The 18,980-nt window shown below is 32.3% G+C and overlaps 1 protein-coding gene across 1 annotated transcript in view; it reads right to left on the reverse strand.

Moving 5' to 3' along the window:
* The window catches only part of Dyb (Dystrobrevin), a gene marked incomplete at its 3' end in the record, with an annotated part of 42,921 nt that extends 24,655 nt beyond the window's left edge, over positions 1–18,266 (reverse strand). Inside the window, exons 1-3 of the mRNA XM_088242083.1 lie at positions 18,136–18,266; positions 2,912–3,057; positions 1,391–1,610 (exon numbers count right to left, since the gene is read on the reverse strand). Coding sequence (XP_088098209.1) covers positions 1,391–1,610; positions 2,912–3,050 — 359 coding nt within the window. The remainder of the gene's footprint in view (positions 1–1,390; positions 1,611–2,911; positions 3,058–18,135) is intronic.
* Between the last annotated feature and the right edge of the window lie 714 nt (positions 18,267–18,980).

Here is an 18,980-nt window from a genome sequence, read left to right on the forward strand (position 1 = left end):
GATCGCATTTTGACAGCATTCAGCCTACTTTCATCCATGTTTTTCCAAGTCCATACTTCGCTCCCATGCATCAGGGTCGGGACCAGGACTCCGTTGTGAACGGCTAATTTTGCCTCTTGCGACAAATATTATTATACGACAAAATTAGTCATTGATGCCAAAATAAACTATACATTAAAATCTATCTACCTAAATAATAGCGTAATTCAAAACTATTCTCTAAATCTTGTCAAAACAGATTTCAATTATACTTGACATCGCAAACATAGCATTCTCCATTGAGTTAGTGAAGCATAATTAATTGATGTAGTCAAGTCCATCAGAGATTTAGGAGTTGTTTTGGACTATAAACTGACATACAACGAGCATATAGATAATACAGTAAATAAATCACTGAAATTACTTGGCTTCATTAACAGAATATCCTCTGATTTTACTCATGTCCGTACAATCAAAACTCTTTATTGCTCAACTGTTCGCCCTCTTCTAGAATATGCCTCCTAGAATAGTGGCCTGGTCTCCATTCTATGTCAATCGCATAAATCACATTGAATCAGTCCAACATCGCTTGCTTCGAAAAATATCGTGGATGCTCGGACTAGAGAGAGATAATTATTCTTATGCTGAAATAGAGTCAATGTTAAATATTTCTAGTCTACAAAAACGTAGAACTAATATTGACTCCATATATATGTTCGGCATACTAAATGGTTTAATCGATGTTCCATCATTACTGGGACAAGTAAAATTCAATATTCCGACTCGTAGATTGAGAAACAATGAAGTACTGTTCATCGATCAGCATAGAACAAACTATGGCCTAAATTCTCCAATGACCCGCCTTTGTCGTATTGTTAACTCGAGACAGGATCTGGACTTTTTTGGTTTAAGTTTACAACGATTTAAACGAGCACTAAATAAATAGTCCAGATCTTGTCTCGATGTCCCTTATGTTTGTCAATGCTTCTTTCTTTTTTCTTTAAATGTTTTAAACTACTCTTTTATTGTAATATTTAAACCTTATAAATTGTATACATGGACAATGTCCGTTAATAAATAAATAAATAAATAAATAATTAAAAATCTCACAATTCACTTTTCAAAGTTTTTTGCAAATATCTCAGTAACGCCTTCAATGGAGATTTCTAAGTTTGCTTTTATTAATAATTTTATTTAGTGACAATGTGCAATGGCGATTGAATGTTTATAACGAGCAAATTCAGTCGGTCCCATCTTTCTCGTAATAACCGAGTTCGACTGTACATTATTTGATCTCCCGTACAAATTTTGTCATTTTCCTAACAAATTTTAAGATTTTCCATCACATTTTGTCAATTTCCCCACTCATTCCGTTAGTCACATAGCCAGGGGCAGCGCCAGCCGTACTTACGCCGGGGGGCAGTAGGCGGCCAGCAGCCAGTTGAGCAGCAGGGCGCAGCAGTGGGGGGCGCGCACCTGCCCGGCGGGGGGCAGGCGCTTGTTGAGGCTGTGGTACAGCGAGGACAGCAGCGTCTCCAGCCGGGCCACGCTCACCTCGGCCTGCGGGTCTAGGGTGTTGAGGCCGTTCTCGCGGAACGCCTCGATCACGTTCCATATGTCCACGGCGTGCACTGAAATGGAAAGGGAAAAATCGCAATGACCAAAGCCACAGCATCGCCGCTCTACAGACATATTGATATGTATATAAATATTATGTATCTTTTTTGGGTAATACCGTGTATGTTGGATTTGATCCGACGATCCGACGTTTGTGAAAACACACAGTTTTGCCTGAAGATGGCTCCTGCAATGGTAGCCGAAACGTCGGATCAAATCCAACATACACGGTATTACCCAAAAAAGATACATAATATTGATAACAGTGACCGTGAAAACCTTCGCACCTATGTTGATATGTGTTTTCAGAAAGATTTGAATATCAATTATAAAATCAAAGTAATACAGTACTCTGTCAGTAATCCGACAATTACTGTAATTTGCCATTTTTTTTACTATTTGAACGTGTAGCGGAGAGCGATGTACTTAAATAAACATTATCAGGTTGCCAACACTGGAACGCCCTTTTCAGTTGACAAACCTGATACGAACCTAACTTCACCATACGAGGTTCTATATGACACTTGAAAGGACATCACTCGCGGCATTTCTTTTCGATCTTTCGTCTCACCTTTTCTTTGCATTACACGAGTCGGATGCTCTTATCTCTATGAGTCTCGTAGAACAATATGACAACATTATGTACCTTAATGGAAATTTATTTTTTTATATTTTTATTTTATTAACATAAACGGCAAATCTGCCTTTTACAAACATTTATAATATTAACATATTTGGCTTAATATTTTTTTTCCTTTTTTTTCAAAAACATGAATTTTAAAAACAAGATTTATAAAAAAAAAAAATCAAACCAAAAATTATACAAGATTTATATTTTAAAAAATAACCTAAAAATTATACAGCATATTCAGTAGAAAGTTTAAGTAATAAAACATTCTACAGTTTGATAATTTGTAATAGGACTGGACTCAAAATGAAGAGTAGTATCCAGATTCTAGCGTACCTAACGAATACTGTCAAGGCCAAGGTACTTTGACAGGAAATACGGAATGCGATAATTTTAGGAATATTTTTAAAAAATTTAAAAAATGTAATTTTTATAATGCTATTTTTTTATATAGTCAAGGGATGCGCCACATCCGCAGTATTTACGGGTGGAACACACTTGGTGCGCTCCCGTTTAAGTCAGGAAGTCTGACTGCGGTAGACGGACGGTGGCAAACCAGCACAACCTGTGGTAACACGTATATTACAATATGTAATAAATACACAGCCGACATCAACAGCGTTTCTTTCATCACCCCCAGCTGGGGTAGGAGCCCCCCTAACAACAACTAACATCCTACAGACTCACAGTTGACTTTCTTCTGCACAAAGCGCAGCTTGCAGGCCGTGCGGTAGCTGGCGAAGCGGATGTGGTCGTAGTTCTGCGCGCGCATCTCCTGCATCAGCGCCGCACGGGGGTCGCCGGGGGCGCCCTCCTCCGCACTCATTCTGGCCCTGCAACAACAGACATGGTCAAATTAGGAGCTATTTGATTTGAGAGGGATAGCAAATTCGAGAGCGATAGTGGATTTGAGAGCGATAATGGATTTGAGAGCGATTATGAATTTGAGAGCGGTAACGGATTTGTGAGCGATAACGGATTTGAGAGCGATAATGGATTTGAGAGCGATAACGGATTTGAGAGCGAAAACGGATTTAAGAGCGATAATGGATTTGAGAACGATAATGGTTTTGAGAGCGATAACAGATTTAAGAGCGATAATGGATTCGAGAGCGATAATGGATTCGAGAGCGATAATGGATTTGAGAGCGATAGTGGATTTGAGAACGATAATGGTTTTGAGAGCGATAACAGATTTAAGAGCGATAATGGATTCGAGAGCAATAATGGATTCGAGAGCGATAATGGATTCGAGAGCGATAATGGATTTGAGAGCGATAATGGATTTGGGAATGATAACGGATTTGAGAGCAGTAACGATGAAAAGCAAAAACACCACAGTCCATGATCACTGTTTTTGAGAAGACTAACGGAACCAGTAGCGAAAAGACTATCAATTTGTTATTCAATGTGCACATTAGAAATAATCTTTTTGTTGCTAGTTTTGTTGGTTTTCCTAAAAACGGTAATCGTGGACAGTGACGTTTTGGCTTTTAACCCCTTTATTTAGGAGTGATGAGCTTAGGAGCGATGATGAATTTAGATTCAGATGATAAGGTAGTAACTTCGAAACCGGTCAACGTATAACAAAAAATTCAAGTGTTTAATATAAATAAATAAAATAAATGAAAAATAAGTTCTAATTTATTAATGAGATTTGTTTGATGATATAAATACAAACTGATTACCAAAATTAAATACGAACTCCACATAAGTTTATTACAAAAATATAGGTAAACTGCTGTTATTTTGAAGATGTTCCAATTGATAATCAGATAACAAACTTACAGGCAGTTTTAAAAATTACGTTAGTATTATTTTATCATAGGCGACATCGGTTGCTCAATCACAGATGTTTATCGGCATAGTTTAAACATCCTGTTGTACATGTTTTAATAATTGATCATGAAAATTACAATATTTTGAGTTTTTCCAAGATTTAGTCCAAATGTTTGTCCAAATGTTTGTCCAAATGTTAATCTTAATGACTCCGTAGGGAGCAAAATTCAGTTATTTGTCTGGAAACATTTGGACAAACTCAAAATATGGTAATAAAACCAACCGGTCCAAGAAGTTCACAAAGTGGATTTTTTAATATTTTTATTGTGAATGTTACACAGTGTGTAAAGTGGCCACTTAAACCAGCCAATGAAAGATCATAAGTCTTGTAAATGCCTAGACTTCCAACTTCCCTTACCTAAAATGTTCTCTATCCCTGTTGTAATTTGTTAATCGATTATGAAAATGTTTACTTTGTTTTGATTATTATTCTTTATTTGAAATTTATTTATTTATAAACGCTTACGGATTACATTAATTTAACAAAATAATTAAATTTATAAAATTCATATTACGGTTATGATAATATTTTTAACAATATATTTTGTAAAGGTTGTCTGAGTCTTTTGTTTAATTTTGTGTGATAGTTAATTGTTTAATTTCAGTATAAAATTTATGATTATGTTAACCTAGCCGGACCGAAGGGGGGGATTCGAATCCCCCATAGACCGATTTGGTCAATTTCACTTTATTTACATAAGCATTCGGCAAACTAACAAAAATGAATAAAATACAGGGATGAGTAAAATATGTGTACGCGAAAACGTGAATAAATTATTGCACGGTCATAAACACTTCTAAAGTTTTATTCTCCTGACGCCATATACAAGTAGGCACTGGGGTCGTTTGGTCCCCCCGTTCGGTAATTATTCGGTAGTAATGTAATTTTTGGATGCTTAGTGAGGGAAAGGGTAATTATGACTTTAATCATAGAATTAAGAATAGTCCAGAAAGAGCGTAGAATCATATTTGAATACATCAGACTGTGTCCAATAAAGCCCTAATTAATTTCTAAAATTTTATTGGGCACTCGGAAACATTAATTGACACAACAGAGTAGATAAGTAAAGGGTCATTTAATAAGAGTAATTAAATTAATGAACTTTAAACTTAAAATTTAAAAGAAATTTTAATTTACATAAAACTGATATTTTTATATCATGTTAAATAATACAACCACAGAGTTGTTAAATCCGAGATCCAATTTTGATTTATTCTCTCATTAGATGAGCAAAGTAGGGTAAAAAAAATTACTACCCTGGCAACATTAACGAAATTTCCATTTTGTTTCTTCGACAATCTGACAGATGGAAAAATAATTCAATTTTTAAGTAATGCATTTTTTATATACACATTCATTTGCTAATTACACATGAAATGTTATTGCATCCTGTTTTTTTTAGCATTATTTCTACTCATTAAAAGGACACAACACGGCAAAGTTGAATTAAAATCAGGAGTTGCGTACTGAGCGACGTCTACAAAGAAACTAATTGGTCAAAACGTAAACCTACTCATTTATGAGTAGTGTAGTCGCCTTCTGTTTGATGTGCGTATGCGGTTTCTGGACTATTCTCAATTCTATGACTTTAATATTATGTACCGTGTTAATAAATTATATATTTTTATTGCTGTCTCAAATTGAGTTAAATATAAATAGTACATGATAAATTATACACAAACAATTACAACTTTAAAAAACAAATTTATTTTACTTACAGTTTTGGAGTATTTTCCATCTTTAGTTAGTACGATAATTCAACGGCGCCAAATAATATTCAAATACGCAAAACGTAAATATTTTTAATTATGACATTTAATATTAGGTGTTGCCACGCATCAGGTTGAGGTGTGGAAATATTAAAAAATATAATAATCCCCGACATTTCTATATTAAAACTAAAACGATAAGCGCGATCGCGGTGAGAAACATTTATCATGTCGGTCATTACAAGTGTGGCCATTGTGATTAAGCAACTACTTTAGTAACTAAAATAAAATAAAATTCAGCAAGGAGCAATAGTAAGCTAATAATTATAATTAGCGTTAGCATGGTGAAATAGAAATTAAATAATAAGCATTGGTAAATGCTAATTAAAAATTCTAAATACGATTTTATAACATTGTTTTCAACAACTTATGACTTATTTAATTACCGACCAGTTTTGGACCTAAACGTGCTCCCTTGTCAAGGAATAATTTTTAAATGAACATAATCCTATTTTATAATTTTAACAATGTATGATAAATAAATCTAATATACAAGGTGTTCTTTAAACCCTGTCACATCCGAAACCACGATGATCAGTATGAGCAAGAAGACATATTGACACATTAAAATTATAAGGAATAATTTTTTTTTAAATAAAATATTTAAAAAAACAAATGGTTGCTAACTTCTGCAGGAGAGAAACGAGGAGGGAGAGGGGGCAGTCTGACACACCGTTAACCACGCGGCCGCGCCCCCCTCGCTTCTCCCCTGCAGAAGTAAGCAACCATTTGATCTTTTTAATATTTTATTTTTACAAATTTTCTTCGATATAAATATTTTTTTTAATATGCCAATATGTCTTATTGCTCATACTGATCATCGTGGTTTCGGCTGTGATAGGGTTTAAAGAACACCCTATATTAGGAGCTAATAAGTCAAGCCTTTATGTCAAATAAAATTTTGTGTTTTTGGAGGTATGGAGTAAGGGTTACGTATGTATTACAGGTTACAATGTTTAAAAAAATGTGTTTTTATTTTTATGTTCATTTAATAATTAATACGTATTTGACAATATTTTGAGTTTTTCCAAAAGCATGTAGACAAGGACTGGATTTCAACCCTAGGAAATTATTATAGAGATTACATATTACAATAGACATGGAGAATTTTTTGAAAAGGGAATACGGAAGTATAGGCATATACAGGGCCATTTATATAAGACCTGCAATTGGCTGGTTTGAATGGGTTACTTTGGAATAAACCGAAAAATATTTTAATAAACGAGACGAGAATTTTTTCCAAAAACACAAAAAAAAATTGCCATTTTTCTAACGAAAATTCTGAAACGTAATTTTAAAATACTATTTAACAAGCACAGTTGGTTAAACGACCAACTGCGAAACTTGCGTCACGTGTTCTAATCCCGCCATTTGTCGGCATCATGTGGTGATCAGCGTGACTGACTACCAAACAAAAGGTCTCGGGTTTGATTCCCGACATGTTTGACATTTTTATTTTATTTAAAAGGGTGTTTTAAACTAGAATATTTCATAGTCCCCGGACTGACACCTAAAGCGTAAGACTGATAATCTTACCTTCATGTAACGAAAATGATCATGGTACGCTGCGATTAATATACCAAAGCAGTGTCTTATGCACCATGCGGTGCGGAAAAAGAAAGAAGATTATGATGATGTGAGGAAAAATCCATGAAATATTTTTGTAGCGTATTTTTCATAATTTCTTTCCATAAATAAATTATGACTCATTCTATCCGGCTGCGATACACTCCCACTTGCTTTTTGATGATGCACACACAAACACACCCTTTTACATATATAGGTATATAGCACGCACACATTTAAGAATGTACCATAATTTTATATGTATGCTTATTATTTAGAAACTTCGCTGGTCTGTCTTTGAATCTTATCTTTATTATTAACATATTACAACAGAGATGAAGAACATTTAAGAGAAGGTAATATAGAAGTCTAGGGATCTACAGGGCTTATGACCTGTCATTGGCTGGTTTAAGTGGCCACTTTACACACTGTGTAACATTCACCATTCTGCCCATATTTGAACATCTATAATCTATTACTATATCTTTATTACGTAATTTAATCATTGTTGACTGTAAATTTCTATAAAATAAATCAATCTTACCTTTTTTCCACCTGCTGACAAGCTTCTAAAATAGAGGCTTAGCGGGTCATTTATTTTTTAAAAAGACGCGATGCTATTCTTTAGCATGCTATTGAAACGAATGAAAAAAGTAGAAATAATTGTAAACATCGGTGGACATGTTACGTTGGTTACGTCCGCCCAGTTCCGGGTACTTTTAATTAGATAAAAATACTAAAAAAACAAAAACAGCGTTCGATTTTCGAAGAAAAAAAAACAAATGCACCTGGCGCCGAAAATTCAAGATGGCGCCGCCTGTCAAAAATAGAAGTGTCAAACAGAGGCGCGGGAGATATAAATATGTGTCGGAAATGATTCAAATCTTGGCAAAATAACACGATGTAACACAAGGTTTTAAGTGTATTTATAATCGTACACATGATTTACATATCTTATTCAAAATACTACAGCTGAAACAAGGAAGTATAATTGAGAAAATATCTACCAAGTACCTACTGAGTTTGCTTCAATCACGTTATAATATTATAGATATTTTATCGATTTTAGTCATCGATAAATAATTATCTTTGACGATTTTATAACAATTCATCCCTACGGGAAATTGGCTACAAAAATTGTTATCTCACGGGCGGTAAAAATTATAGCAATAAGGAGATTCTAAAACGAAAATAAGATAAGTTATTTTTTGTTTTGTACACTATTTTGTGAAAAGGAACGAAATTATATCGCTATGGTCACATAATTAAGAATAGTCCAGAAACCGCATACGAGCATCAAACAGAAGGCGACTAAACTACTCATAAATGAGTATATTTACGTTTTGACCCATTAGTTTCTTTGTAGACGTCGCTCAGTACGCAACTCCTGATTTGAACTCAACTATGCCGTGTTGTGTCGTTTTAAAGTGTAGAAATACTGCTAGGATCTTAAAGAAACAGGATGGGATCACATTTCATTGTAATTAGAAAATGAATGTGTAAGTAGCAAATACATTACTTAAAAATTGAATTATTTTTCCATTGATCAGATTGTCGAAGAAATCAAAATGGACATTTCGTTAGTGTTGCCAGGGTAGTAACTTTTTTTTTCTCTGTGGTGGACATTTGACCGACATTATCTTTAAAACATCTAATATTATTTAACCTGATATAAAAATATCAGTTTTATGTAAAATAAAATTTGTTTTATATTTTATGTTTAAGTTCATTAATTCAATTACTCTTAGTAAATGACCCTTTACTTATCTACTCTGTTGTGTCAATCAATATTTCCGCGCGCACAATAAATTTATAGAGAAATTTACAGATTACTTTTTTTTACCTTACATTTGTGATATGATTATATTTTTTCCCATCGTGCAACATTACGCGGCGACATTACGAATGCGCGCGGCGAAAGTGGGGCACGGCGGGGGAATTTTCGGACACAGTTCGATGTATTCAAATATAATTCTACGCTCCTTCTGGACTATTCTTAATTCTATGGTTATGGTATTTGTTACAATCAATATAGTGTAAAGTTTTCGCAAACCAAGTTTTGTAAAATTTCCATTAAAAATAAACGTGAAAAAAAGGAATTTTTCAATGAAAAATTATATCTGTGAATAATTAGTTTCCTATTTTCATTTATGAGGCAAAATTTCTTCAAAATGTACGAAAAAATTATGAAAAATATTTTAATAAAAACGAACTACTTTCAATGACGTCAGTAGTTAATATAAATAAACCAATGATAAAAGAGTTGCGGAAGATTTTCGGTTTACTTTCTAAAGCATTAATTATAAGGCAAAGTTTCTTGAAAATGTACGAAAAAAATATTGAAAATATTTTAATAAAAACAAACTACTTTGAACGACGTCACCAGTTCATATGAATCAACCAATGATAAAAGAGTTGCCGAAGATTTCCGGTTTACTTACCGTCAACGGACCAATCGGCAGAAGTGACTGAGAGAAGCTGATGAGAACCTTTGACATCACATGCGGAGTAATTTCAGAAACACAAAACTTTAAAAAATCGTAGCGCTGATAATACGATACATTTTTTTAAGCTTGGTTTAATAGTCTATTAACAAATAAAAATAATTTTAAACTCCTCATTCATACTATAATCACTGAGGTATAATTAAATATATATATATATATCAATGCAATATAATATTATAAATGCGAAAGTGTGTCTGTTTGTTCGTGTTTCCTTCACGTCGTAACAGGGCAGCCGATCAACGTGATTTTTGTCATAGGGATAGTCGGAGAGCTGAGAAGTGTCATAGGGTACTACTACTTTCATTCCGAAAAAAATATCACCCCTCGAGAAGATTCTTAGCGGTAAACGAATTCTTGATGGAAAATTAATAGTTGTCAAAACAAAACCACGATTCTACGTCACCGTATGCCAAAGGATCGTCTTTTTTTGCATAGCGATAGTTGTAGGACCGACAATCGATACAGGCTACTTTTTATGCCAAAAAAATCATTCGATCCGAAAAATTCTTATTTTTTAACGAAAAAACTGATTAATTAACTCATTTTATCTAATGCCACACGAGGAAAGCCGCTGGTAAAAGCTAGTGTTAAATAAATTGCAAATACTTGCATAATATAGGGAAACGATATTTTATAATACCATGATATTTGGGTATAAAATTATTCATTCAAAAAATAATGAGAGTCTACTTGAACATAATCATAATCAAAGCGAAAGAATAAAGATCAGACTCCTATACTCCTTAAAATGTGACATGATTAGAATGACAGTTCTCAGAAAAAGAGACGACATAACTTTGTAGTAACGTCAAAGGAGTTATTTATATTGACACACGAAAAATCATTTGTATCTGGCGTGTTTATTATTTTTTTTAATACAATGCTTGAAACATAAATCAACATTAATGTATAAAATTAGCTTTAAAACTAAAATAAACTTAATTATTAACGACGTTCTTACAAGGTTACATCATTTTGCAAAAACTTTAGAGGTGGGACAAATTGATCAATGTAAATTGATCGAAAAAAAAAATAATTCATTTGATGTTGTTCATGAAAAAAGTAAAAATTTCCCATTTGTTGGTGAACAATTTTGCTAAACACACTATAACAGGCTTGTTTTTGCGTTTTTCATATGAATTTTCGGAAACAGAGTTTCATGATTGCATGAAATAACATGACTATAGTGATTATTTTACATATTGTGTAACATTTACAATTCTGCAGTGGCGAGCGGTCGGTTTATTGATAGGTAAGCTGCAATAATTTTCATAAAAACATGTCCACAAAGACACTATGAACAAAATCTAAAGAATGGGTTGCTATTTTTGATTCAATAAAAATACATATAATATTTATGTCACTTGCAGCTTTTTGTTTTAATTGAAACATAACACAAACCTCCAATTAACAGAAAAAATATATTTAATAAAAATATTTACAGTAAAAATCATTTTTAAAAATATGTTCTGGTATGGACTTGAACATCGACCCATTATTCTGTTCAACAGGCATACTACATGCATAACTATTATAGGTTCCCGTCGAGTGGCCAAACATCGTTGTCATAATATTTTATTGTTTGATGTTTGACGTATACTTTATTTCTTCTTGCGATTATTGCTACATTTGCTGAAATAATAATGAAGTATTTCTTATCGAATATAATAGTTCACTGTAACTAGCAGAAATTATTTGTCATTAGTTATTTTATTACTTCAATATTCATGAAATCTGTACTCACTCTTTTTAATTACACATTTACATGAAAATAACTTTTTTATCATAACACGAATTTAAAAGTTTAAAGACAGTGGAATGACATAACCTTATAAAACTATCAAAGTTTGTCATTTAGAATAAATATAAATCATGTATATTTAATTTTTGTTTCAGGAGTCTTCAAATCTAGCAAAGGATTAATTTCAATAAGCTGACATTGAGAATTGACAAGTTATTATAAAAAATAAAAAATGTCCTGCCTTAAATTTTGTATTTTATTTCAATTGTGCCTGTACGTATTATAAAGATTTGTGTTTGCCATTTATTGAATACAAATAAATAAATACATAATATATTAAATATTCGATGGTTTGAATTAGTTAGCAAAATAATGTCAAATTAAACACTGAACATAATAACAAAAGACTGATTATTATTTTTTATTTATTCATATTTTTTCTCTTACAAACTACAATTAATAATAAAAATAATGTGACCTCACTGGGGTTACCCGTGCCGAGGACGCTTAACAATATACTTTTTAAAAATATTTTTACATTTGTGAATAAGCAAAGAAGACTAACTTAATAAACAGAGATAATTAACAAAATATTCAGACAGTTTTAAACACTACGTATATATGTTTATAATTAGTTTATGTAAACCTATATTATTTATATTACAAAACGCACAATGAAAGAACAAAAACCTAACATAAGCTATACACTTGTGGAGCGGTTGATTCAATATTGGTTTGGGCGAATGAGACAATCCATTTTACTTCTACCTAGCTCCACTATCCATTTTTTATAGCCTTTTTGAACATTTTCTCTTTACTAATAGTTTTAATAGATAGTGAAAGTAGGTTATAGATTTTAATTGAATAATACTAAAAATCCTATTGTTCGAAAGTGGTATTAGTTTGTATTTGTTTAAGTTGTCTTTGTGTTGAGTGATTATATTATTTGTATGTGATGTATTGTAGGGATTATGTCTTTCATTTGAGTAAGAGTAGTTTTTGAATCTGTAAGTGAGTATTGTTTAAGCGTATAAATCTTCATTTACAAATACTTATCTGAAGTATGAATGAAATCGGTAAGGAGACCCTTGGTCTTTAAAACGGGTTTTCGGGTATGTGGAAGTAGTGCTTTCACTTGATATTCGTATTGTTGACAAGTTGGTAACTTCTATCAAAAGATATCAGGGGTCTTTTACGCAAATAAACATTTTTTATTCGATGTTAGCAACTGCAAGCGGAGAAGTTATGAACACTGTAATTCAATACTCGGTTGCATTGTCAACTACACAATCACAGGCGTGGCCTATTATTTCATTCTCGAAATTAGTACCGAGGACGTCAAATTGGAAAGTGAACAGCTCTAGTTAATTTGATTTACAGTATCATATTATCTGGTTACAGGGTTAAATTGTTCTTTTGATAAAAAGTAAGAAATTTGAGAAGTTTTTCGCAAGAATCCGTCGTGATTTATTTTTAGACATCATTATTTTATTTATTAATTTTTATTTATTTTATTTTTATTTTATTTTATAAACATAAACGGAAAATCTGCCTTTTACAAACATTAAAAATATCAACATATTTGGCTTAATATATATATTTTTTTTAAAACATGAATTTCTTTATACCCAAGATATATATAAAAAAAAAAATAAACCAACAATTTAAAAGATTTATATTTAAAAAAGTTAACCTGAAAATTATACAGCATATTCAGTAGAAAGTTTAAATAATAAAAACATTCTACAGTAAAACAACAAGAAAATCATAAGTACTGTTTCACACAGCTAGGCAAAGTGAACAAAAAACTGTATATATATTTATTATGAAATGCATGAATAAATAAATATAATTACCATTCACCATCTTTGAAAAAGTTCAAAAGGTTTGTTCAATAGGAACAATACCCTACATTGAATATATCAGATACGTGGGAATAACTATTGCCGAGTTCATGAAGTCTATTTAATACGGCATTACAAGTATACACTGCCCGTGAATTGTTGCTACAAAACGGTGGCACCCGTCTAGTCATTCTTCCAGGAACCCTGAAGTTGATGAGAGATAATAGTTCAGGGCAATCCCATATTGAATTTACAATTTTGAATAAATTTAAAAGGTCTATATTTTTTCTTATATTGTTAAGTTTTAACAAATTTAATGTTTTTAGTAAAAAATCGTAATTTAAAAATTCATGACTGATTCTAAGTTTAAAATTTATATACCGTAAGAATTATTTTAGATTATTTGATAGATTTAGAGATTTTCTACAAAGATGAGCGAAAATAGAATTCAAGAGACATTCACTCTCCTGCTCCTAGATTTTACAATGTATAGAACAAATTTCGATCTAAATAAATCTGGGAGGAAATCCAGCCTGTCAACTAACATTCGGACATACTCAAAACATTGTTGAAATCATATTTACTTAAAAGACAAGAGTGAGGGTAGTGTTTCACGACAAAGATAACCGTTGCCATGTTGACCTTGATTATTTCATTCTTTCAAACATTGAGGTATATAACAAGAGTAAACATAAGCGTTCGAAATATGTTCTCCCAACTTGCAGCCCATTGGTCTTTGTTTGATAGAACGGTTTTCAGTCTGTTGCGAGCGTTCGCCAGCTACTTTTGTCCTCGAAATTACTAAAATGCCTGTGTGTACGTTAAGATACTGCACAAATCGATCTGGAAAAGCGATGGTTTAACCTTCAACCGCCAAGTAATGTTCTTATCTTAACCGTTAGACTGTGGAGAGTCAATAAATTGACGCCATTATACCCGTCAAAACTGCGGAGCGTCAATAAATTGACGCGTGTCTCACCGTTCCTGCCCGAACCTGCCAGAGCACACCTGACCGTCAGCGAAGTCGCGTGTGCCGCGCAAACGGTTATCGATAGTCTCTTCTTCAATAAAAATTTTTGAAGTCGCTGTAAAAGGGGACTACATGGAATTTGCGCCCATAAACATATATGTTAAAAAATAATTTTGTTAATTGTATTTTATATTCTATATTTATTGTAAATAAAAAAAAAACTACATTTATTTCTTTTACGGATATTAAATTAATGATTCTTTCTCTACAATACACAAAAATAATGATTAAAATCCCAAAATATTTTATGAAGTTATGGCATTTAAGATTTCTTTTGTTTTTTTTATCAACACGTATAAAAAATGCATCGCAATTTTAACATAGATTCACATAATGACCTCAGAAGCGTAACGGTTCATCAATATTTGTTTAAAATGGCTATTTTAATGTCATTCTTATTAATATGTTCAGTAAGTCGGGCGTAAAGCAAAACGACAAACAAAGGTGATGCGTATGCAGAAGGGAGCAATATACTGTAAGTAGACTGATGTTAACAGTCCGTGCTTTTTACTGCACTACTTGTTTTTCTTGTCAAAGTCAACGTGACGATATTTGCTATCTCCGCTGGTCAATCCCTGTTCTTCGGGGAGGACTTTTTAGCTCGGATTTGTATAAAGTGTTATCTCTATGTATTATATCTCAATGGTTTCAAATGTGTTGTAAACCAATTGCATGGGTCTTATGCATATTCTGGGAAAAGAATTTCAGTCAATAGACGTTTGCAATTCAAATCATTTTGCTAGAATATATATATATATATATATATACGTAGCTACTTCTCTAGCCACTTTCAAGAAACGCCTGAAACATTACTATATACCCTCAGAATCCCAAACTCCCTGTGTTTTACTGTTTTTTTTTTATATACATTTATATCCCTTTTCTTTCCTTGGTTTCTCTTTCTCTCCTTCCAAACTCATTATCTGATTCCACATTCCTCATCCTTATAATATGTAAAACATAATATACTTTTTTTAATTTAATATGTGCAAGCCTCATCGCCCCATTACAAAACAGCTGTCATTTTAATAAATTAGGTTTATTTTTTCATGTATATTTTGACCAGCCCGTTTTTTGGACGGCTGGAAGATATTGCTTTTAGCAATAAGTCCGCCAAAGTACTGATTCTTTGTACATGAAGTTTTAAGTAAATTATATAAGGCCTACGCAATTGGTTCAAAACACATTTGGAATAAATGTTTCTTTTTTGGGTGATACCGTGTGTGTTTTGTGTGTGCGATTTGTTCTGACATTTCAGCTACCATTGCAGGAGCCATCTTCAGGGTCAACTGTGTGTTTTTTTAAGTTAATAGGGCTTAAATTAAACTCAACATGGTTCCCAGCACTACACTACAAAAACGAATAGAAATGTGCCTACTGCCGACTACGACACAGTACAAATTACTAGTAAATAAACACACTTTTTTTCTAGAAAACACACAGTTTACCCTGAAGATGGCTCCTGCAATGGTAGCCGAAACGTCGGAACAAATCAAACACACACGGTATCACCCAAAAAAGAAACACATTGATAACAGTGACCGTGAGAACCTTCGCACCAATTTAACATTTAAAATAGTTTAAACAATTTTTCTGTAATAGGAAAATATCACTTAGTATGAATACCGATAAAAATATATGAATTGGATTTAGAAAAATTAATTGTGTTTCCAAAATCAATGTAGATCTTGTGGAGAAATGTTTTCAAACATAACTTTAAAAAAGAAATTATTAAAAAATATGTCCCTACAAAAACACGACATGTTTAAACTTGATTTTTTTTAATCGACAGTATTTTATAGACCCTTATTAATTTGTGGTAATTAAGTTAATGTAACCATGCTCGCACTGGAAGGGTTAAATAAACAAATAGAGAGCGCTCTATTTGTAAATTAACATCAATTAAGAAGCCATTTGTCGTGCTCAAGTAGGCTAAATTCATCACAAGACAATTGATTAAAGAATAATGATAATAGACCATAGATCTTGTTTATATTTTAACATCAATCATAACATGGATGTCTATCATATAAGTTCACATATTTTTTTAAATCAATGCATTGAAAACTTTTCAACAAAACCTGAACTGTTTTTTTTTTCAAATTTGAGTATATTTTTTTTCATACATCTTTCCTGTGTTGTAGCAAACAAACAAACTAACCATCACACCGTTACTCCGCAGGGGTAAGCAGAGGAAAGAACGCCAAACGCCTAAAGTCTGTATTAAATGCTGAAGCGAGACTTATTTTCGAAATCTCTAAAGTTCAGTCATATTACTCCACTACTTCGGGAATTACACTGGCTACGTTTTTCACAGAGAGTGGAATACAAACTGTGTTGACTTATGTATAAATCACTGCACAACTCTGCTCCGGAATATCTAAGGGAACTATGCATTCCAGATGAACTAGCTGACAGGCATCTTACGCTTAGATCAGCTACGTCTTTGGCGAGAGAAAAAGTTATTATACCTCTACGCAAATTCAGTGAACGCGCATTTGCGGTCGCAGGCCCTATGACATGGAATGCTCTCCCAGCAGAGGTGCGAGGCTGTGAGAGTGAAGTGATGTTTCGTAAAAACCTTAAAACCCACTTCTTCTCTAAATTATTTGAATAAATCCGTAAAGATAACAAAATAAGTTGTTAGAATTAAATTACAAATTTAAAAGCTTCATTTAAATTAATTTATCAATAGAATCACTATGTAAAGAGCCCTTGAGGTATCATATTACGAAAATGGCGCTATATAAGTTATTTATAAGAATAATAATCATTTACTAAAGAAGGCGAGTAAACTACTCATTTCTGAGTAGTTTAGTCGCCTTCCGTTTGATGCTCGTGTGCAGTTTCTGGACTATTCTTAATTCTATGGTTTCTACATAAGTTTCTACATTAATTTTTCATAGGATTTTTAAAAATTCAATTTGATATTTCAATCACTTAAATATTTCCTATCCGTATAGAATTAACAGTTCAATCATCAGTAATGTCACTTCTGTTGGAATGATGCAAAGAGATTTTTTTAATATCTGACCCTAAAATTGATAAAATAAAAAAACATGTTCAGAAAAAACTCCATAATTAATTTTCCAAAGAAATCCATGACAATAACAATACATACATTTCATAAGTATGTTAAATAAATAATATAATTATAAAATATTGTAGACGTCAAATATTTGCTAGTAAAAAAACTGATGAATATAACTAACGACACAAAAATGTAATTAATTCAAGGTGACAACCCAAGCATAGAATAATTCGGAAGTATGTTTGCATTATATTTAATCGGGGTACCTATCCAAAATTGTTGATCGCAATGAATTCCAAGATTTATAAAGGTGTCAAGAAACTGCACAAATATTCAGATTCTATTGCCATATTTACACGAAAAACATAACGTAAACACAGCGCAGAATTTCTAAAATCGAGAACCAATCGATTTACTTGTAAATTAATTAGAAATACCGCGGAATTATTGTATAAGTTCACAATAAATCATATTATTGTTAGAGAAACACCTATCACCTGTCAAAATCAAAGGTTGGAAGCGTATTTAACGCATTATTACACTTGGATGAGAAATACCTTGAATTAGAGTTGTAAGAACTTACAATTAGTTATCCTTGTGTTATGATGAAACACACTTTTATGTGCAAATATTTAGTAAAAAGCGAAAAAACATCACTGCACCTCACACCCGCGACTTGACATTTCGGCGACCATCTTTGACTGGCCGAAATATGGTTGCGTTTGCTTCAAGACGTATGTCTTAAGAAGAGACGCGTTTGCTTTTGCTGATAAAACGTCACAGAACCGGTAGATTTAAAATTAATAATAAGCGTGTTGAAAATATCTAAAATTTTCTTGTCTTTGGAGGCAAGAAAATCGATTTTAAATATTCCCCGCTTGACCTTTGTGTCACCTTAACAATTATTTAACAAAAAATTCAATATTCACATGGGTACCGTTCATTGTTTACTGATTATATAAATACAATATTACAACTATTTTTATTTGATAAAAAACAAAAACCGGTTGATATTTTAATACTTAACTCAATGAGTTTAGCTAATTCGTCAGTTGACTTACCGTTAACCGGAAATTCATAACAACTCTTTTATCATTGGTTGATTCGGAAGAACTAGTAACGTCATGCAAAGTAATTCGTTTTTATTATTGTTTTTATACATTTCAAAAATCTTCACCCCACTATTTAATGCTCTGATTTTTACCGCCCGTAAGAACACATTTTTTATATCTTACTTCCTGTAGGGCTAAACTTCTTCACTGTTCTAATAATACACTGCCTAATGCACCATTAAGTGTGAATTAAGGAATAATGATAATTATTTTTTTGTTGAATTTGTGTTCATTTTGTAGAACTAAAAATTATAATTTTAATATTGAAATCAAATACTGATCTGAGTCTACTAAAATTCTTTTATTTCATTTCTAA

This window comes from Micrasema longulum, unplaced genomic scaffold (assembly GCF_059751315.1).
Source record: "Micrasema longulum isolate JH-2025_06_02 unplaced genomic scaffold, ASM5975131v1 h1tg003288l, whole genome shotgun sequence".
Classification (NCBI taxonomy): Eukaryota; Metazoa; Arthropoda; class Insecta; order Trichoptera; family Brachycentridae; genus Micrasema; species Micrasema longulum.